The sequence below is a fragment of the Hippocampus zosterae genome, chromosome 14, assembly GCF_025434085.1.
Source record: "Hippocampus zosterae strain Florida chromosome 14, ASM2543408v3, whole genome shotgun sequence".
NCBI classification, from domain to species: domain Eukaryota; kingdom Metazoa; phylum Chordata; class Actinopteri; order Syngnathiformes; family Syngnathidae; genus Hippocampus; species Hippocampus zosterae.
In genome coordinates, this window is record NC_067464.1 from 8,652,399 (window position 1) to 8,670,108 (window position 17,710).

Below are 17,710 nucleotides of genomic sequence, written 5' to 3' on the forward strand. Positions count from 1 at the left end.
TGTATACAAAACATAATCATTGAAATATGTATATATCCGTATTCATTTGTGAAAAATCTGACACACGCTCTTTTTTTCCTGTATACATTGCCGAGGTCTTGGATTGGGACTCTGTATGGGCAGATACTTAAAACCAAAGACATTATATTTTCTTTGCTTTGTGGGAATGAGGACCGTTACAGGAAATGAGCTGGAAAGTTTCTCTGTCTCATAGTCTGGCAGCTACAAAGGATGAACAACAATAAATTGGTGGCAAACACTATTCAGTGACGACTCACAACAACAAAAGTTATCTAAAGGCACTTGGAGCAGGCTAAGGAACATGAAGAAAATTAGCATGTCCAATAAGAAAGAAATTAGCCTGTCCAACAAGAAAAAAAAATGGAGCTGAGACAACCACGGCACAGTGTGGGGCAGCCATCTGCCTCAACCGTCACGGTAATTGCAATGGTCATGGTGAAAGGATTGGTCTCTAAGTGTCGTTTGCGGAATGGTGTGTGTCACTTATTTTTAATGTATGCTTAAGACGGACGGTGTGGAATGTCGTTTGAAAGGCGGATCTCTCGCCCTTTTGAAGTAAGGCGATTTTTACAAGTGCGTGCCTCATAAACGTACCTTAAGCGTCTGCTTTTTCATTCCGTTGAATCAATGGACCCGCATATCCTGCTCTGTACAGGGAATAGAAACGAAAGAGTTGAGACACACGCCTGTGGGCTTCCTCTCTTTCTCGTCTGTTATAACCCAATGTTTGAAACGTATTTATTTGACAATTAAGGTGATACTTACGATAAGCCGGAACCTGCACGACTTACGGCTGTGAAGTTATAAAGAAAGACTTAACAGCACTTGTTTCACAAATATATTGAGCAAGAAAGCTAAAATGCTAAAGCTAAGCCTGTTTTTATTTAGGCGACCTTGCAAAGGAATGCAACAGAAAGGTCTCGAGAATGGAGGCTTGCTGTTCCGTCTGTCACTTAAGAATCGATTTTCCCGCTCCATTTCTTCCGTTGCTTCCCAACTCCCATCCATTGCCCCATGCGTCGACTGTTACATTGGAGATAAGTAGTGCTGAAAGTTTGACGGATGATAGATGAGAGAGTGAGGGAGTGCAAATTTGCGGCAAAGTTGCTCGGCCTCAGTTGGCAGGTCTGTGTTTCATTAGTCTTTGGCGGAGGCACGTATATGTTGGAAGAATGATGGGATAGGATTGGAGATCAACGGCACCCCCAGGTGAAAGGGGCAGACGAGACTGTTGACATTTTTAAAATTGTAATACAGTTTATCGGGAGAAATTTGAACTGAACTTTGTAAAAAACAGATGTGCATTCAGCAATTATTCACAAAGGGCTCCACATTGGATGCTGGTGTCCTTTTTCTCCTTGGCAATTTCCAGTGAGCTGTTATCTCTCCAATGCAAAAACTCTGCTGCATCAATACTGACGATTTGCAATAACACAAATGATTTGGAATTCTATTTTATTGGGAGGGGGGGACGGACACGTGGCAGAGCTTCTTATTGCCACCCCTCAATGAGTCATTTTATCACCATGGCCGCCCCGCCGGAAAATTTCTAGCTCCGCCCTAGACATTCGCACCATAGCAAAACAGTCAGACCGAATGATTTGGACAGTTTAAAAAAAACAACAAAAAAACGGTCCACCCCTCATAAACACTAATGATGTTGTGACCAATTACAATCAAGTGTAGCCAGGAGCTTTTACAGTTTGGCCAAGAAGTTTCAGAACTCAGTGCCAACCCTGTGTCGTTGGTGTATTTAATAATCAGATAAATCTGTTTTTATACACAACATACAAGAGGTGGGAGACTCTAGTCAACTCAATTCTCATTAAAAAAAAGGATGTGCATGATATGAGAATGTCATTTAGGAGATGTATCCTTGGTCAAATTATTTAAATAAAGCGTTGGAGTCGAGGTGCTCCTGTGTATTGAAACCATTCAAAATAAGTGTTGTATTTTACTACCATTAAACAGTAGTTGACTTAACTCTAATGGATTTCCACAACTCGAGACATTAAGTGTGTTTGTTTAGAATAATGATGTTGTGTTTGGCTCAGTTAGTCTGCATTCACTCTCCATGTGCATCCTTAGTGATTTAGTCATTTCCAGTCGAGCTTAGGTGGCTTTTCTTGTGTATAGGCTGAAGCGTGTGTGAGGCCGCGGGGACACATGTTACTCATTTCGTTTGCTTTTCATTAACTCCCCTCTGAGCTCTCTTGTTTATTCTGCCTTCAGCGAAATTCTCATCTTTCTCTCTTCCTTTGTCTTTCTGGTCCTTTTGAGTTTCCCTGCTATGTTCCCCGTTTGGTTAGGCATCCTCGTTCCAATTCCCGGATTGTTCTTCTGAGCCGGCTTACGTTCATGCGGACACAAAGTGGGTTCGACGATGTAGTACTTGTGATGGAAGAATGATGATCCGAACAAATCTGCAATGGCCTTGAGTAGTAAAAGCGTTCTTGTTTGATTACTGAGCTAATCCTAATTTGTGAAACTTTTTATTTCATCATTGCACCAAATTTGAATCAATTGTTCTCTTTGTTCCTCTACTTTACCGGGAAATGAGCTCCATAATTACTTTTGGTATCTGTATCCCCTCTTGTCTTTATTGCATACGATCAGGTGCAGTCATAGAGCGGTCATCAGAATTAGAATTTGAAATCTTTGTCATTGCACAGTATAGCATATAGAGTACCGTAATCTGGAGGCTGCACGATTTAACGACAAGGTAAGTACTCTGCTCGACAGATCTCTGCTTTTTCATTAATGAGACCAGTTGATGCGCGGAGCAATGAGGTATTACTTTTAGTACTTTATTAGTTGCGGTCAAAACAACAGATTCATCATATTGCCGCACAATTGTAACATTTTGGGATGCATGACCCGAAATGACAAAATAACACTAATATCAGCATTGAGTATTAGTGCTGATATCATTAGTCTTTGGCGGAGGCGCGTATATGTTGGAAGAATGATGGGACAGGATAGAATATGCGTCCCGCATTGAATTAATGACAGCTTAAACCAATACCAAAGATGATTCTTGTCCAGTCATAAAAGGTTATTTGTCTTTCTCTCCCCGTCTTGCTTTTATTTCTCTTTATTCCAGCGTCAGACGGTATCTCTGCAAGCTGTGCCCAAGTTAGAAGAAGTGCTTTACCACTACAAGCCCCTCCGAATTGAAACCTCAGGACCGCCGGTACCAGAGCTGGAGCAGCTGGGAAGACTCGGGTAACAGTTTTTCATACATATAAACCGTTTTCATTTCGTTGAATAGTAGCCAAAGTTTTAAAAGAAAAATAATTGTGAAACACAGGGAATTCCGTAGACACGTAACTTAACTGAAATTAAACAATGTATGTGATTTGGAAATTGGCTTTAATCTACACGACACAATTTTTTTGTTCCCATTGAGTGCTGAAGTATATACAAATCGAAAATCTGTGCGAATGTGATGATGTGCTGCAGTTGTACCGCAATTCCTAATTCAGTCCCACACATTGATGAGATTTTTCAAGTCCCTGCTTGGAGAAGCTTATTTCCATTTTACTTGTTGTGTTCTTTCTGATTGGCTATGAAATTGATGTCAAATTCATCCAGTCCGCAATTACATAAATTCAAGGCATTAATTAGCGATTCAAGCACGCACGTGAAGGTGAAGGTCGCTAGGATGTAGGGCCCGGTCAACAATTCAATTTCAATTTATAGCGCGATAGATACCTGATCAATATCAATAGAAATTGCACTCAATATAATATTGCAACCCCCCGACCTCAGCATTCTGTGTGCTGTAGGCCAAGGCTGCAGAATGATGTTTGATTTGTGTCACAATTACAAGCACCTAAGAGCAAATTATGGCGCACGAAAGTGTATTTTATTAACAGATATTTCGAACGGTATTTTTCTGAGTCAAGTCAAATCCGATGTATGTCTATAGTCCTTCATCACAAAAAGTCTCACAGGGCTTCACATGCTCACAGTTGACAAATATTAACGACATCCCCTGATGTTAACCCCCAGGAGGGCAAGGAAGAACTTCAAAAACGCATCTGGGGGAAAAATGAGAAAACTTGCAAGGGCTGCAGCGTGGCCAACATTTAACACAATATGGTGCTGGACACCGTTAGTTGAATAATATAAACGTCCATTGAACTCAATGAAACGCTGCAGGAAGACACATTTGGAGAGATGTGTACTCCTCTAAACCGGTAAGGTGAAATATTATACTGCCATTTTAGAACAACATTCCCTAAATTCAGCTTTTTACTTCCGGGTCTTTATTTTGAAGAGTAAAAAAACCCAACAACTCTCTCTCTCTCTCTCTCTCTCTCTCTCTCTCTCTCTCTCTCTCTCTCTCTCTCTCATATATATATATATATATATATATATATATATAATCTCGACTGATATGATATACTTAAGGTATATCGTGATACACTTTTCAACTATTTCTGCCAGCGCTCTGAAGCATTTCTGATTATCCTCTGATTAATGGCGAGACTGAAAGCAAATTATCCAAGGAGCGCATCCCACAAGCCGCCACAGTGCCTCTGCAGGAGCGTCCATTAACACACACAGGAAGTGCTCCCCCCCTCTCAACAGCCCCCTTTGGGGCCAATCAATCCACGACGCCACTGGTCCAGTCCTCACCAAATGCAAGTCATTCATCAGTCATCCCCAGCGCCCGACCGTCTGCACTGCAATGGCTCTGCTACTAAAACCCTCCCACATATTGAGAGTGGCCCGTTTTTATTGGGTGACAGGATCAAAACAAGGTCATATTTTAGGGGAGATGGGGGAGGTGGACCGTGTTTAATACTGCTTCGCCCTGAAAATAACCTTCATTTGACGGAGATATGCATCTTTCAGCATATTGTATTTTGGTTGTCCTTCAGTCTAACAGCAACGTCAACTTGTTTAATTGCCGGGAAACACAACGACTAAAGCTGAAACATGCTCTTTCCAGAATTACTGGAGAGTCCAAAAAGAAAAGCTGTCGCATGTCTGTTGCTGCATGATGTATATTCAGTGAAATGCTGAGGCCATGCTTCTTTCAGCGAAGCTAATCGATATGTACCGTATATGAAACACAGCATCGTTTAGACGGCGAACATGTGCGCGTCTGTGCGTCCGTCTAGGTGGACTGACACTGGAACGGCCACAGACACGAAAAGGTCTTGATTGAGGAACTCCGACCCGGTCAGATGAACCGTGATGCCAAAAAATGTCGTCAAGTGAAAAAAAACACGTGACACTTTCGAGTGGGTATGCATATTTATTAGCTGCAGTCCCAACCAAAAATATTGGAACGGCAATGTCCATTCCTTAGTTTTTGATGCATCCCAAAGAAATGTGGTTTTCATCTGAAAAGATGACTAGGAGACAGAAGTTCAGAATTCCAGCTGTCATTTCATGGTATTAACGTCCAGATGTGTTTAAAAAAACACTTAGGGCAGAGCACCTTTGTTTGAAGACACCCACTTTGCAAGTGAACAAAACATTGGAAGACGTGACTGATGGTGTACAAGGAGAAGAAGCCGGCGATGACAGAAACATTTCGAGGGGTGTGAACAATCACCCAAAGACAACAGTCAATGACATCACTGCCAACGTTCACAGGGCAGGGGTGACGGTATCACAATCTACTGTACAAAGAAAACTTGGCGAGAAGAAATACAAAGGCCAAACAAGATGCAAACCACTCATCGGCATAAAGAATCTGAAGGCCAGATTGCATTTTTCAACGGAGTAGAGGGAGCCACAAAAGCTGTGGAAATAAACTTTTATGGACCGATGAGACCAAGATTAACCTCAACCAAATGGATGGAAAGGCCAAAGTACGGCAAAAGAAAAGATCTGCTTCTCATCCAAAAGCACACAAACTCATCTGTGAAGCATGGCGGAGTAATCTCATGGCTTGGGCTTCCATGGCTGCTTCCAGAACGAGCTCAGTCGTCTTTATTGATGATGTAACTCATGATGGTAGCAGCAGAATGAATTCTCAAGTCTACGAAACCATTTTGGCTGGCCATTTGCAGAGAAATGCATCGAACAGAATCGGAAAGAAGCTTCATCATGCAACAAGGCACGAACCCAAAATACATGGACCCACACAACAAAGGACTTTGTCGGGGGGGGGGGGGGGGGAGTGGAAGGTCTGAGACTGGCCCAGTCAGTAACTGGACCTTAGCCCAATAGAACATGAGGAGACTGATGGGAGAAAAACCCACAAACAAAATAGGCTAGATTAAAGGCCTGGTGAAGTCACTGGGTTGCAGGCTCGATGTAGTTATTGAAACTAACAGTTTTGCAACCAAATTTCTTATTCATTTTAAGTTAATTTAAATGTCTGTTCCTGTACTTTTTTTTCAAAAGTGGGTGGCTTAAAAAAAGATGCTCTGTCCTAAGTTAAACATATCTAGATTTAAATACAGTTCAAATAAAAGCTGGACCTCACGTTTTTTTTAATGTCTCATTCATCTTTAGATAAGAAATGTCCTCAATACACAACCAAACCAAAGGACTTGACCTTGATGTGCCAATACATGACACATGTTTTGTGGGTGTATGCTCCGATATACATTGATTGTCAAAGCTTGCACATGCGCTCCGCCAATGTTCCTCCAACCTGGTATCCTCATTGAATCGCCCCCGTTATTGCACTCCCAGCATTTTGGCTGGAATGCAACCGATGTGCTGCGTGGTAAATATTCACATAATGCGTGTGTGCGCGGGAGAGAATGCAGACAGGGCTGAAGGGGTGAAAAGTGAGTCCCCTGTGCGGAGTGTTGGACGCCAGCTCCAGTCCTGTGACCTGTGAAGGGAAATATGTTTCAGCGTGGATGTGCCTTGGTGTGGATTTGAGCTGGAAGGGGCTGCAAGGCAGCAGGTACTTATTTTAAAACTTGGCTGTTTGTCTTGGTCAAGGCCCGCAGTGACAGCAGCACCAGTGGTGATTTGTCTTGGATGCAGCCGTCAAGGGGAGACGGTTGTACATCAACACACAGGCACAAATCCTCCCTGTTGGCTTCACAGCTTCCAGACGTGGGCTCGTGTACCGATATCCAGTCAACACACGGCTGAAAGGGGCGCTACTTCTCATTCCAGATGGACTACATGTTCAGACATTCAAAAGTGTCTTCTCAACTTCCCTCCCACATTCACACACTTTTATGGTCTCAGATGGTCCGATACACAGGCAGTATTGTATCAAAAGTTCCATCGTCCCCATAAAGGTAATATTGGTCAGATTTAATTATCAGTGTCAAAAAGATTTTGAGTTAACAACTCCATCTATTTTTCTCTGGTGCTTATCATTATTAGCTTCACGTGTGAGCTGTAGCCTATATTAGTTGACTTTGGGCGAGAGGTGGGGTTCCACCTGGAGTGGTCACGAGCCAATATTCATTCCGTAGTTAACCCTATTGACAGTTAAGTCTTCAGTCTGGAGTACCCCAGAGAAAATAACTAGAACAGCTCCTGCAACCAAACGAGAGGTTGGGAGAGGATTTCAAACTCGGACCCTGAGAACTGTGAGGCAGATGTGTTCACCACTCGTCAAGCAGGCGGCCTGTTTCTAATTCTCAAGTCACTTTATATAGCGACATGAGATGCTTATATTAGAAACGGCTCTCAGAATGATGCAAAGCAGTTCTACACTGCAGCAAACAACTACATTAATGCCCAGTGTACCTTTATTACCATTCTGACAGCGTGTGCCAAAACTGAGCACTCTCTTTGTAAAGGCAGATTATTTGGGACAAGATCTCTGTTTAATGTACTTCCATAGAAATTAAAAAAAATCAGTCTTTGATAATCTGATAGCTGATAGCAGCTGATAGCTGAAGCATGATATTGAAAGGTGGCAGATGCTTTGTTAGTAATCAACAAGCATTAGGTCAAATTTCCAGCCGTGATCCTACCACTTATTTTGTTCAGGGTCATGGCTGAGCAGGATCCCATCCCAGATGACTTTGGGCAAGAGGCGAAGTACACTGTGAATTATCCATTTAGTTTATAATTTATCGACGGTATGTAGTTGTATCAAATATTAGTATCATAATAGAGTACTGTCTAGAGCAGGGGTGGGCAATTATTTTTTGCATAGGGCCACATGAGAACCAGAAAATGTTATGGAGGGTGAACTAAATTCGACATAATATTAATTGGATTTCTTTATTTAAAAAGCAGTATTTTGCATTTTTTGACACGTTTTTCAGACTTTAAGAGTACATTATTCCGTCGTATCGAACTGGATTTGCTTGACTTGGCGCTACTGCAGGCTTCCGTATCGTCTCCCCCTTCCTCCCTATGCTCTGCAACTTCAAGTAACTATGCCACCTGGCGTTGAAATGCCTGTCATTACAAGTCCAAATGAAATGAATGCAGTCATTGACATCGAACCTTAATTGTCTACCAACCTTCGGCGGGCCGGATTAAAAAGACCAACGGGCCGGATTTGGCCCGGGGGCCATAGTTTGCCCGCCTCTGGTCTAGAGTCTAGACCTTTTAAGGATACTCAGTCACCATCAGTTGTTGCAGTCTCTTTAGTACGGTTTTATGGGGGGGGGAAAACTAATCCAAGAGCAGTTCTGTTTTCTCCTCGCAGCACAAAATTATGCCACATGATTTTTTTTTTCCCCATGAATTTGTTCCTTTGTGTATCCCGTCACTTGGGCACCCACTCATGCCCTAGTACTTTTATTAAGCTTTTGATTTCATTAATCATTTGAACTGATGGCAATTCTACGTTCCCACTCTACTGAGCGTTTGAACTTTTATCTCATGTGGTAAGTGGTTCGCGTCTTGTCTCGAATAGGCAGTCTGATCTTTGCGACAGCGTTGTCAACAGTATAACCACTCTTGGAAACCTGAAGGGTTGAATGTGGGAGGAGGCTGTCTGTCTCATGTTCATCTTATGTACAGCACGAAGGACCGTGCGGAAACGCTCTTTCATTTTGCTTGGACTTGTATGTGCGATTGTCATCTGGGGTCTGACTTTGTTTTCCACAAGAACACTTTTTGAAAGCTCCGGCTGTGTAGGTGATGAAAGGCTGACTGAGATCTTGGACAAGGACAAATCATATGGGCTGGTGGGGGTAGGGATAAGAGCAATTGGCCACAGAGCGTTGAAACATTTGACTCAAACCTCAAGTGCTGACAATGAGGCCTCGCCAGAACAGTTGTTTGTGTTGGCTCTGAGCACCCCGAAATTACCCATCCTTCTCTGACAAAATTTTCTCAATGCACTTGCCAAAAGACAGCATGTATAATATTTAGAGGTTTTGCCTCCTCCCCCTGCTTTTCTTTGACATAATTGGTGGAAAAAGTGAGTTCTGTTGGGAGCGCTTGTCAGGCATCTGCCGCTTGTTTCGAGGTGATGCCGAGCAGCTGAATGAACAGTGTTTAGTCTGGGGCTCCTCTCCTGGGAATGCACCTCTCCATGGGAGGAAGTGAACCTCTGTGTACTTTCTCCCACCAAAACAGGCCAGTCAGAGAGGGTTAAACTGAGATGGGGCCCTGTAACAAAGCATCAGTCACTGTACCTGAATGATTCAGTCGGCCCCTTTGTCTTCTGGAACAGTCCCACCAGATTCAGCAGAAAAAAACTAAACTGGAAATATATTGAGGGATTTCATTCAATAAATCCCTTTTCAGTTTTCGACATTAAACGGTGCTGTGTCGGGCCATTGCCTGACCGGGCCGCAAAAAATTTCAGTCACGGCTGCTCAAAATGCTCAAAAGGTGTTAAAAAAAATATATAATAATCATTTGTTTTTATGTTGGTTCAGTAACCCCCGTATTACATACTCATTGTCACTTGATATGACCATACGTTCAGGCTCACACAAGTAAAGCATCAATCACTTGTACACACATAGACTAGTCAATTTTAACATGTGCTTAAAGGATGTTGCGCTCACTACTCTGGTCGTGAGCCAGAGGTTAATGGGTCTCTGAGTGATACTCTCCTCCTGCGTGAAGTCTTCACCCGCAGCGTACCCCAATGATGTCTGTGGGTTTTTGTGATAGGCATGTGTGAATATTGCCAGCGTTGTAGTGCACAGTGCCCCAATTCCGGGCAGACAGCTTTTCGGACACTGTGGCTGTGGCTTTTGGAGTTAGCATTACCACAAAAAGCCATCTATAAGGGACTTTAGAATCTCCTTCTGTGCTTGCTAAATTTGTCTCTATCTGTCTCCTTTGGTTCTTCCTCTTACTTTTGAACAAAAGTCCAAGTCAGACATGATGTTTTTCTTTTCACACATAAATGTAAATTTCCCCAGTGTGGGACAAATAAAGGATATCTTAAATTCTGAGGATTTTCTGAAAGGGCTTCCCCATTTATCCCACATTCTGTGATCTCGGCTGGGTGCGCATCCATCTGATGCGCCTGATGTAGCTGGAGGCGGATGATGTGATTGGGGAGGACCTTGAGAGGGTCATGGGTCACTGACGGTAGTGGACCTACGGTACGGCACCGTGTACGAGAGGGTGCTGAGAGTGACAGGACCAGAGTGATGGCACCGTGGAGAGACTGTGAACCTCACCCAGTCACACTCTCTCGCGCAAACACAGCTTTGATGCTTAAGTTATGAGCAGGAGGCTATGGCGCCGGTTGAAATGACCCCACATGAACTCCCTGAAGAGTAGTTGTCTTTGATCTACTCTTACTCATATTTTGGACTCAACGGGCCAATAAAAAGAGTCAGCATTGTTGCCAGAACGACTCTTTATGGGAATTTGGTTTGTTTGGGTCTTACATAACAAAGGGGCTTTTCCCCTCAAAATAATACTTTGAGACCTAAAGTTGAACTCGGTTGCTCAGATATCTGATTTGTCCTCCACTCTCAGTGCCTGTGCCGCTTTCTTGAGTTACAATCCTTGCAATCATTTAAGTGCTCCTATTGCTCTGGTCTACTTGGCTTCACTCTCGCGGCGGTCACAAATGTTCAAATTTGCATAGCCAAAAGAGATCGCAGCCGCTGTCAGAAAACAAGCTGGAGTGCAGCCATTTGACTTGCAAAGTTGTCCATGTTCGACGAAGCGCCCCGTGTCTTACCGCCCATCACGTGATTTCGGCCGAGCTTAAATTCTCAGCCTCGGTCGTCCCGTCGGTGCGGACTTTCTTCGTTACTAACCAGATCAAAAACAATATGGAGTGCAGCCATCGTTCAATTGTGCACCCGCCCCCACCCAGGCCATTATCCTGTCTGTCTCAGTAAACAGACCATTAACAGACAGCGCTGGTGGAGGCCAAATCACTATTGTTTCCCCTCCCATAGATCTGTGCAAATATTGATCCTCTCGAAGTACCAGCCTAAATAAGTGTGCGTGGCAGTTGAGAAGCCTTTTTACTTGCCCGTGAGTCATTTCTGAAAAGTAGCGAGCATTACACAAGTGAGAAAGATATATACATTTTTGGTTTATCTACAACAGCACCACTTTGAGTGTTGTTGTTTTTTCCCCCCTCTCTTTGGACTATGCGCCAGACAGACTAGCAGTCTCCCTCTGAGATGGAGCCGGGCACTGCAAGCCGGTTTTCCAGCATGAAGGAAGGTTTATTGGCGTCACAGCTTCACTGCAAGCAAGGCCAATACTCTGCAGAGGTGATCTCTCGTGACTATTTTGAAGCGCAATTATATTTGTGGAGGTTCGTGAAAGCAGCTGCTCACTCGAAGGTCGAATGCTTTTCCAGTTTGACTGCGCTCATAACTAATGTGCTTGCACACTGTGGGTTTGTGTTCACGCAAACTCAACACAACCCTCCCTGCTCTTTACTCTTGGAGCAAAGCATCCTGCGATGTATGGGTGATTAGCGGATTCATTTTACCCTCTTAAGAGCGGGAGAAAGAAAGCAAACTTGTGTAGTGTGGAGTTTACCACACACACACACACACACCTCAAGGCAGGAAGTACATCACCGAGATGATGTCTGCGTTTTGAGCCCCCTTGTTTCTTGTCTTTTTGCCCTTGCTACAACCCTATCTTTCTTCTCTTGTCTTATTGAAATCCACCTTTTCTGCCCCCTCCAGTGCTTCAGGTGATTTGTAATTGATACCCAGCCCTCACCTCCCCCTCCCGGGAAAATTCTATTCTTCCTCTGTGTATAGGTGCTCTATTGCCAGAATGTTACATCTGTCACGCTACTTTTGCTGGTGTATATGGGTGTGCCCCAGGCTAGCAGCCATTCCCAGAAGGGCATATGTCCCTCCATTGTTTACAGCTGCATTTGGTTAGCGACGACACACTGATGTCATGTCATTCTTCTCCCTCTACAGTCCACTGGGCGCCCTCCCCCCCTTCCTTTAAGCTTTTCAGGGTGGCGCAGGGTTATCAAGTGGCAGCTCCGCAGAAGAAAGAAAGACGTGCCTCTATATCAAATAGCACCCAGGATGTGTGATGTCTCTCCAAGCACCTTGGCTGTACTTTGACATGAAGCCCGTCCAAGTTAGCCAGCCTCTACTGACCCCATCAGGTCGTATTTGGGATGTGCAGGACCAAGACAGCGCTGTGGATGAGTGGTGACAGGTGGCAGCTATAGGTCAGGAAAGGACTCTCTCTTCGGGCACATGCAAAACAATCGGCTGTTATCGTAGGTGATGTCTGTAAGAGACGACAATATCGCTTATCATTAAAGCTTCTGACTTGAGGGCAACTTAGAGATTCTCACTGGCCCTCCGTGTATTCGGTGGGTGTCATCCATGTATTAGGTGGGTGTCAATTTCAAGTATCAAGCAGAGAATCTGTTAACACGCGAAACATGTTGCTCTTAACTAAGTGCGAGTGATAGCTTCTGCCACTTCTCCTTCAGGGATGCAACCTCGGGTCTGTCAGTGACCATGATAAGACGCTTGATAATGGATAAGAGGTGATGTAACAATACCGAGTCCCCTTAACTCGTTCACAAGTTGAGATAATCTGGCGGACAGTGGGCCGGCTCATAGCCGAGGGTCCTTCTCACATGTTGCCACATCCCAGAGGAAGCTGGATTCAATGGAAAAGAGGACGACCTTTGACCCGGGGCGCTGAAAAGCTGCTGTTGACAGATATAGCATACCTGTGAGAATGTTTGCCTTGTCTGCAGGGGGTATCTGGACCGCACTGTGGACCAATTCCTGTACTGTGCTCTGCCGGATTTACCGTCCGTCCCGAAGAGGAACAACTTCGCCCTTAGACAAACATGAATTGTGTAACCCGCTCACAGGGGCCACAAGCGCGCACCGCCTGTTACGCACAATGTGCTCAGTGTGCTGCATCTTCCACACGGGTACGTTTTCTCTGCGGCAGGAGCGGCGGAAAGGAGGGGCAGATGGGGCAACCGCGTTGCGGGTGAAACCGGAGCTGCCAGTGGAATGCTGGGAGGGGGTGTTTTTGGAGAGTAGGGTTTGGTGGGGGTAGACTTAAGGGCTAGGATGGGTGATTAGGGGGTGACAGCTGAGTGCTGACCCCTCTATACTGACAAATCATCTGGCAGGTGTGTGGCTCTGCGCAACCACCCCTCCCTCTCCCTTCTTCCTTCGGCCTTCATCCTTCCCAGGCCAGGAATCCTCAACCACAGTCAGCGCTAAAGGACGACCTCCGGGCACCGTTGCTGCCATCACGCACAACTCATGACTGGCCTTTGACAAATATGTCCCGTGTTTGTCAGCTGTGCTTGTTGTGCACACATCAATGCACCGGTCTGAACTCAACATGAATAATTTGACATTGTCGGCGAGGCAAACCAAAAAACGGCTCTGATCCTTTGTAGTAAAAATGAGAGATGACCGTGGATCAGTCAGAGCGCCGCAAAAGCCAACAAGTGCTGAAGCTGAGGTCCAGTCTCAGGTCGCCGCTAAAACTTGAAAGGCGTCGTTGGACATTGCATTCATTCAGTGGATTGGCTCCCGATCACAAAAACTGAACGTGCTTTAAAGCTGTTTGCTGAATGTTGTCACGTGTAAAAGGCTGCAGTCAAACAAACAGTGCTTTGACAATGAGCTTTTTTGTTTTTGGAAGGCGCTTTGATTGCGTCCTCCTCTGCGTGCGTCTGCTCTGTGGTCTGCGTGTTCATTGAGTGTCTGCCTGCTGAAATAACCAGCGCGGCATGTTAACATTCTCCTTTTCTTTTCTGTCATGCTTTCTTAATCCAATTCCAGTCAATCTGAGAAGTCTAGACAAGAAGGGACCCAGCGCCTGGTATCGTTGGTTTCCCGTTCAGATTCGTGGCTGTTTGACTCAAGGCATTGTGTGTCCAAACCTAACAAGGGCGCGTGCATTCTTAGCTCTAAATGACGCTGAACTCGCTGGAACATTATCTGCATTTTTCTTTTCATTTGAAATGAGGGATGTGACCGTTGTGTAATCCAGGCTGTGGGACGAAAGAAATCTTTCAGGGAAATTTCTGTTATGAGTGATGGAAGGCTCATGTATCTAGGACTGCAGATCTAAAGTGGGGGGGGGGGGGGGGGGTGGCTCAACGGCCATTGAAATAATGTAAAAGCAGCAGAGATTGCCTCCTTTAGTTTTACTTATTTTAATGCCAAATAGATGGCTGACCAAAAAAAAAAGTCGTAAATCTTCCTGTCAATGTGCATGCAAGTGGAAAACCCCATGCATGTTTTGTGGTTTTGATTGCAGTCTGACATGCACACTGCCCCACCGTGTCCTTACGCTTTCTTCATCACCTGCACTCGCCCTACACCCCCCCCCCCCCCCCAAGCGACGTAATGGAACAATCCAAAGTAACCCATATTTACACAATAATATGAGGCTTTGAAAAGACTCATATCAAGTTGCAGCTAATGCTCCAGTGGGGCCGAGAGAGTGAAAGATGTTACAGAGCGAAACGGCTTGGGTTTCAGGGCCCCGTGAACAAAAGGCAAGTCCGGTCTTCAGGGAGAAGCGGGGGTTGGTGAGGCGGGCCGTTGGCTGCTGAGAGGGGCATGTGGGCACACACTTGAAAGTGTAGCTGTTGGCACTGTCGCTTAAAGCGTATTTTGCCGTCTCTTTTTTTTTGCAAGTACATTAGTAGATTCCGTACTGTGAGTGAATTGTATCGAACACATTCTGCAAGCGTGTTTCAATACACTTGGAATACAATTTAGACCTATTTTAATTTGAAATGAAACAAAGAATGCACAATTGCACCAGCTCTCCAACACCTCAGGTCACATGCCATCAGACAGCTCCCTCCTAAGAGAATCAAAAGCGATCCAACAGCACAAATAACCTCTGCCACGGCGTAAACATTTTTCATTGAATCAAATGTGATTTATTGACCTCAAATTCGCAACAGAAATGATCCCAAGGCACTTTACATATGGAGCAGATCAAAGACCGCTCTCTTCATCGAGACACCAACTGAGCCCCCCACGTGTAGAATCGCTCTGTAACGGAGGCAAGGAAAAACGACCTCTTCGGAACAAACTTAAAACAGACTTGAGACTCGGAGTGGAGCGGCAGTTTGCCTTGACCGTTTGGGTTGAGAATGAGTGTTAGAGGAGAGGGAGATGGGAATGAGCGAAAGGAGATTTGCAGATGAGATAATAAAGCAGCGTACACTATAAATTGTATTTAGAATAATTTTATGGTGATTAGTTGTGTTAATTGTGCAAGTACGACTAAATTCATTGCGGCGGATGTAAAAGTGGCGTTGCTTTTGGCTGTATAATCAAAAGTGAGCATTCTTCAGCTGCTTTTGTTGTTGTTTATTGGTTGTTAGTTAGGAGGCTACGTTCATCTCTGCGTTTTATGTGTTGCACTCAAGCTGGACTACAATTTCCCATGTTACTAAATGCCAATAAGCATGTCCCTGCCATGCTCCCCGGCGGCCAGCCATCGCGAAACGTCAAGTGCCGGTTTGTGTAAACGCACTTGGATGCCGTCGGAGCTCACTGGGAGATAGAGCCGCCGGCTTAATAGAGCAGAACTGAACTAACGTGGGGTGCAAGGGGTGAGCAGAGGCCAATGGGGTTGGTTTAAGAGAAGAGGCTTTGTCACCATGATACCCAAAGGTGATTTTAAGTCGTAACCCGCACCCCCCCACCTCCACTTCCCAAACCTTCTCTCTGACACACTCACGGATACAGACTGCACACCCCCCCCCCCCCCCCCCTTCATGTTCTCTTTCTGCTCTCTCGTTCTCTCCTTAGGGGCAGGCCGGTATAAAGTTACACAGAGCTCTCGGCTTTCTTGGAAGGAATGACCACATGAGTAGCTTGGGGATTAGATTAGCAGGAAGAGCAGACTTAGCCCGGCTGTAAATAGCCCACTTTTTTCACCATTAAAACGGCCCAGCACAATATAATCAATAGGCAGCACTCATCGGATGCAGGAAGCCATATGAGAAGACCTCCCTCAAGTGCTCTGAAGGACAGACTACAGCAGCTCGCGGCTAATGAAGTTATTATTAATCACTGGCCCTCCTCTTTTGAACTTGTGTTGTTTCTCTAGTGGCCGATGAGTGGTCTTTCTACGCATTGACGTCCCCACGCCGCTCTTCGTCTCACTTTGCGAGGTCACGTCGCGTGACGTATGACTAAAATATTTGCCAGTCTGCATGCTAGCAAGAAAATGAAATTGAATGCGCCAACTTGAGCTGACGTCACCATACCATCTATTTGCTGTGTACTTTCTCACAATTACACACCGACATCACACAGGGGTTGGATTACCGTGTAAAGCATCTTGAATGGCTATAGAATTCACAGACGTCTGTGCTCTCGAGTCCCGTCTGACTTTGAAGTTTTCCGCCCTCACAGGACAGATACTGGCGCCTTGGTGTGTGTGGGTGTGTTCGTATTTTTCACTTTAAACATTTTGTTGTAGGTGGCATTAACACAATACCGTCTTTAACATACAGTTGTCCCTCTACTAAATAAATGAATTGGTTCTGGAAAAACTTTAACTCGAAAATGTCACTAAATTAGTCTACAAATGATTTATGCACTCCAGTTTAATGTCTCTTTGTTCATCTGTCTTTGTAGGCAACATATTGTGACGGGCACAACAATGAAACGCGCTTCCACGCAATGTTACATTTAACCTGTGGATCATCATTATTTCAGTATGCTGCATGATTTGTTTGTTTGGCGGTGTGCTGACATTTTTGTAAATGTGCCTCAGCACAACGAAAGTTGGAAAACAACCCCGTCGTACATTTATTAAGTGATGTCTATGCTGACGAAGGGTATCTGTTTGCCAGAGTGAAATTTTCCAAACATTCAAAGAAAAACGGGGTCATTTTAAACATACCCTTCGTTGTTCGTGCACTTTTCTTTTGTAGCTCTGTTGTTACAAGACAAGTGGTGAGCACATTGTGTGAACTTTTTTTTTTTTTTTTTGAATGACACTGTGAAAATAAACACTGACTTTGAGCATTGCTTAAAACCTGAGCGACTCTGGCAGGATACATCTGTAAGCACTTAAAATAAAAGAGAGACACCTCTAATACTTTAATAGCGCCGTGTTGCAGAGGCTTTCGGGGCACAAGGTGTTCTCAGTGTTAACGTACACTTACGTGTGTCTGCGCCGATCTCATCAAGTAGCAAAAAAAAAAAAAAAAAAGGCCAGAAAAAATAACCCCAAGTGTGGATTTGACAACGGATAAACTTGCACTCGGGTTTCTCTGTTCTTGAAAGCAACGCTCAGGCTGTCAGACGGCGTCATGATTTACAGAATACCTCCATGACATCACTGACGAGAGTGGGGT

General features: G+C 44.6%; 1 protein-coding gene across 7 annotated transcripts in view; it reads left to right on the forward strand.

The window, feature by feature from the left end:
• The window catches only part of mnat1 (MNAT1 component of CDK activating kinase), a 35,943-nt gene that overhangs the window by 17,937 nt on the left and 296 nt on the right, over positions 1-17,710 (forward strand). For 2 of the 7 annotated variants that reach the window (XR_007966660.1, XR_007966661.1), the window contains 2 exons: positions 3,125-3,246; positions 6,943-11,624. The exons of 1 other annotated variant lie outside the window; for it this stretch is intronic. Coding sequence is in view for 2 of the 6 variants with exons in the window: in XM_052085976.1 (XP_051941936.1) it covers positions 3,125-3,246; positions 12,297-12,327 (153 nt within the window). In the remaining 4 variants the exon portion in view is untranslated. Of the gene's footprint in view, positions 1-3,124; positions 3,247-6,942; positions 11,625-12,296; positions 17,610-17,710 lie in introns of those variants that run through there. 4 more of the 7 variants (XR_007966658.1, XR_007966659.1, XM_052085976.1 and 1 more) reach the window with 4 other exon arrangements.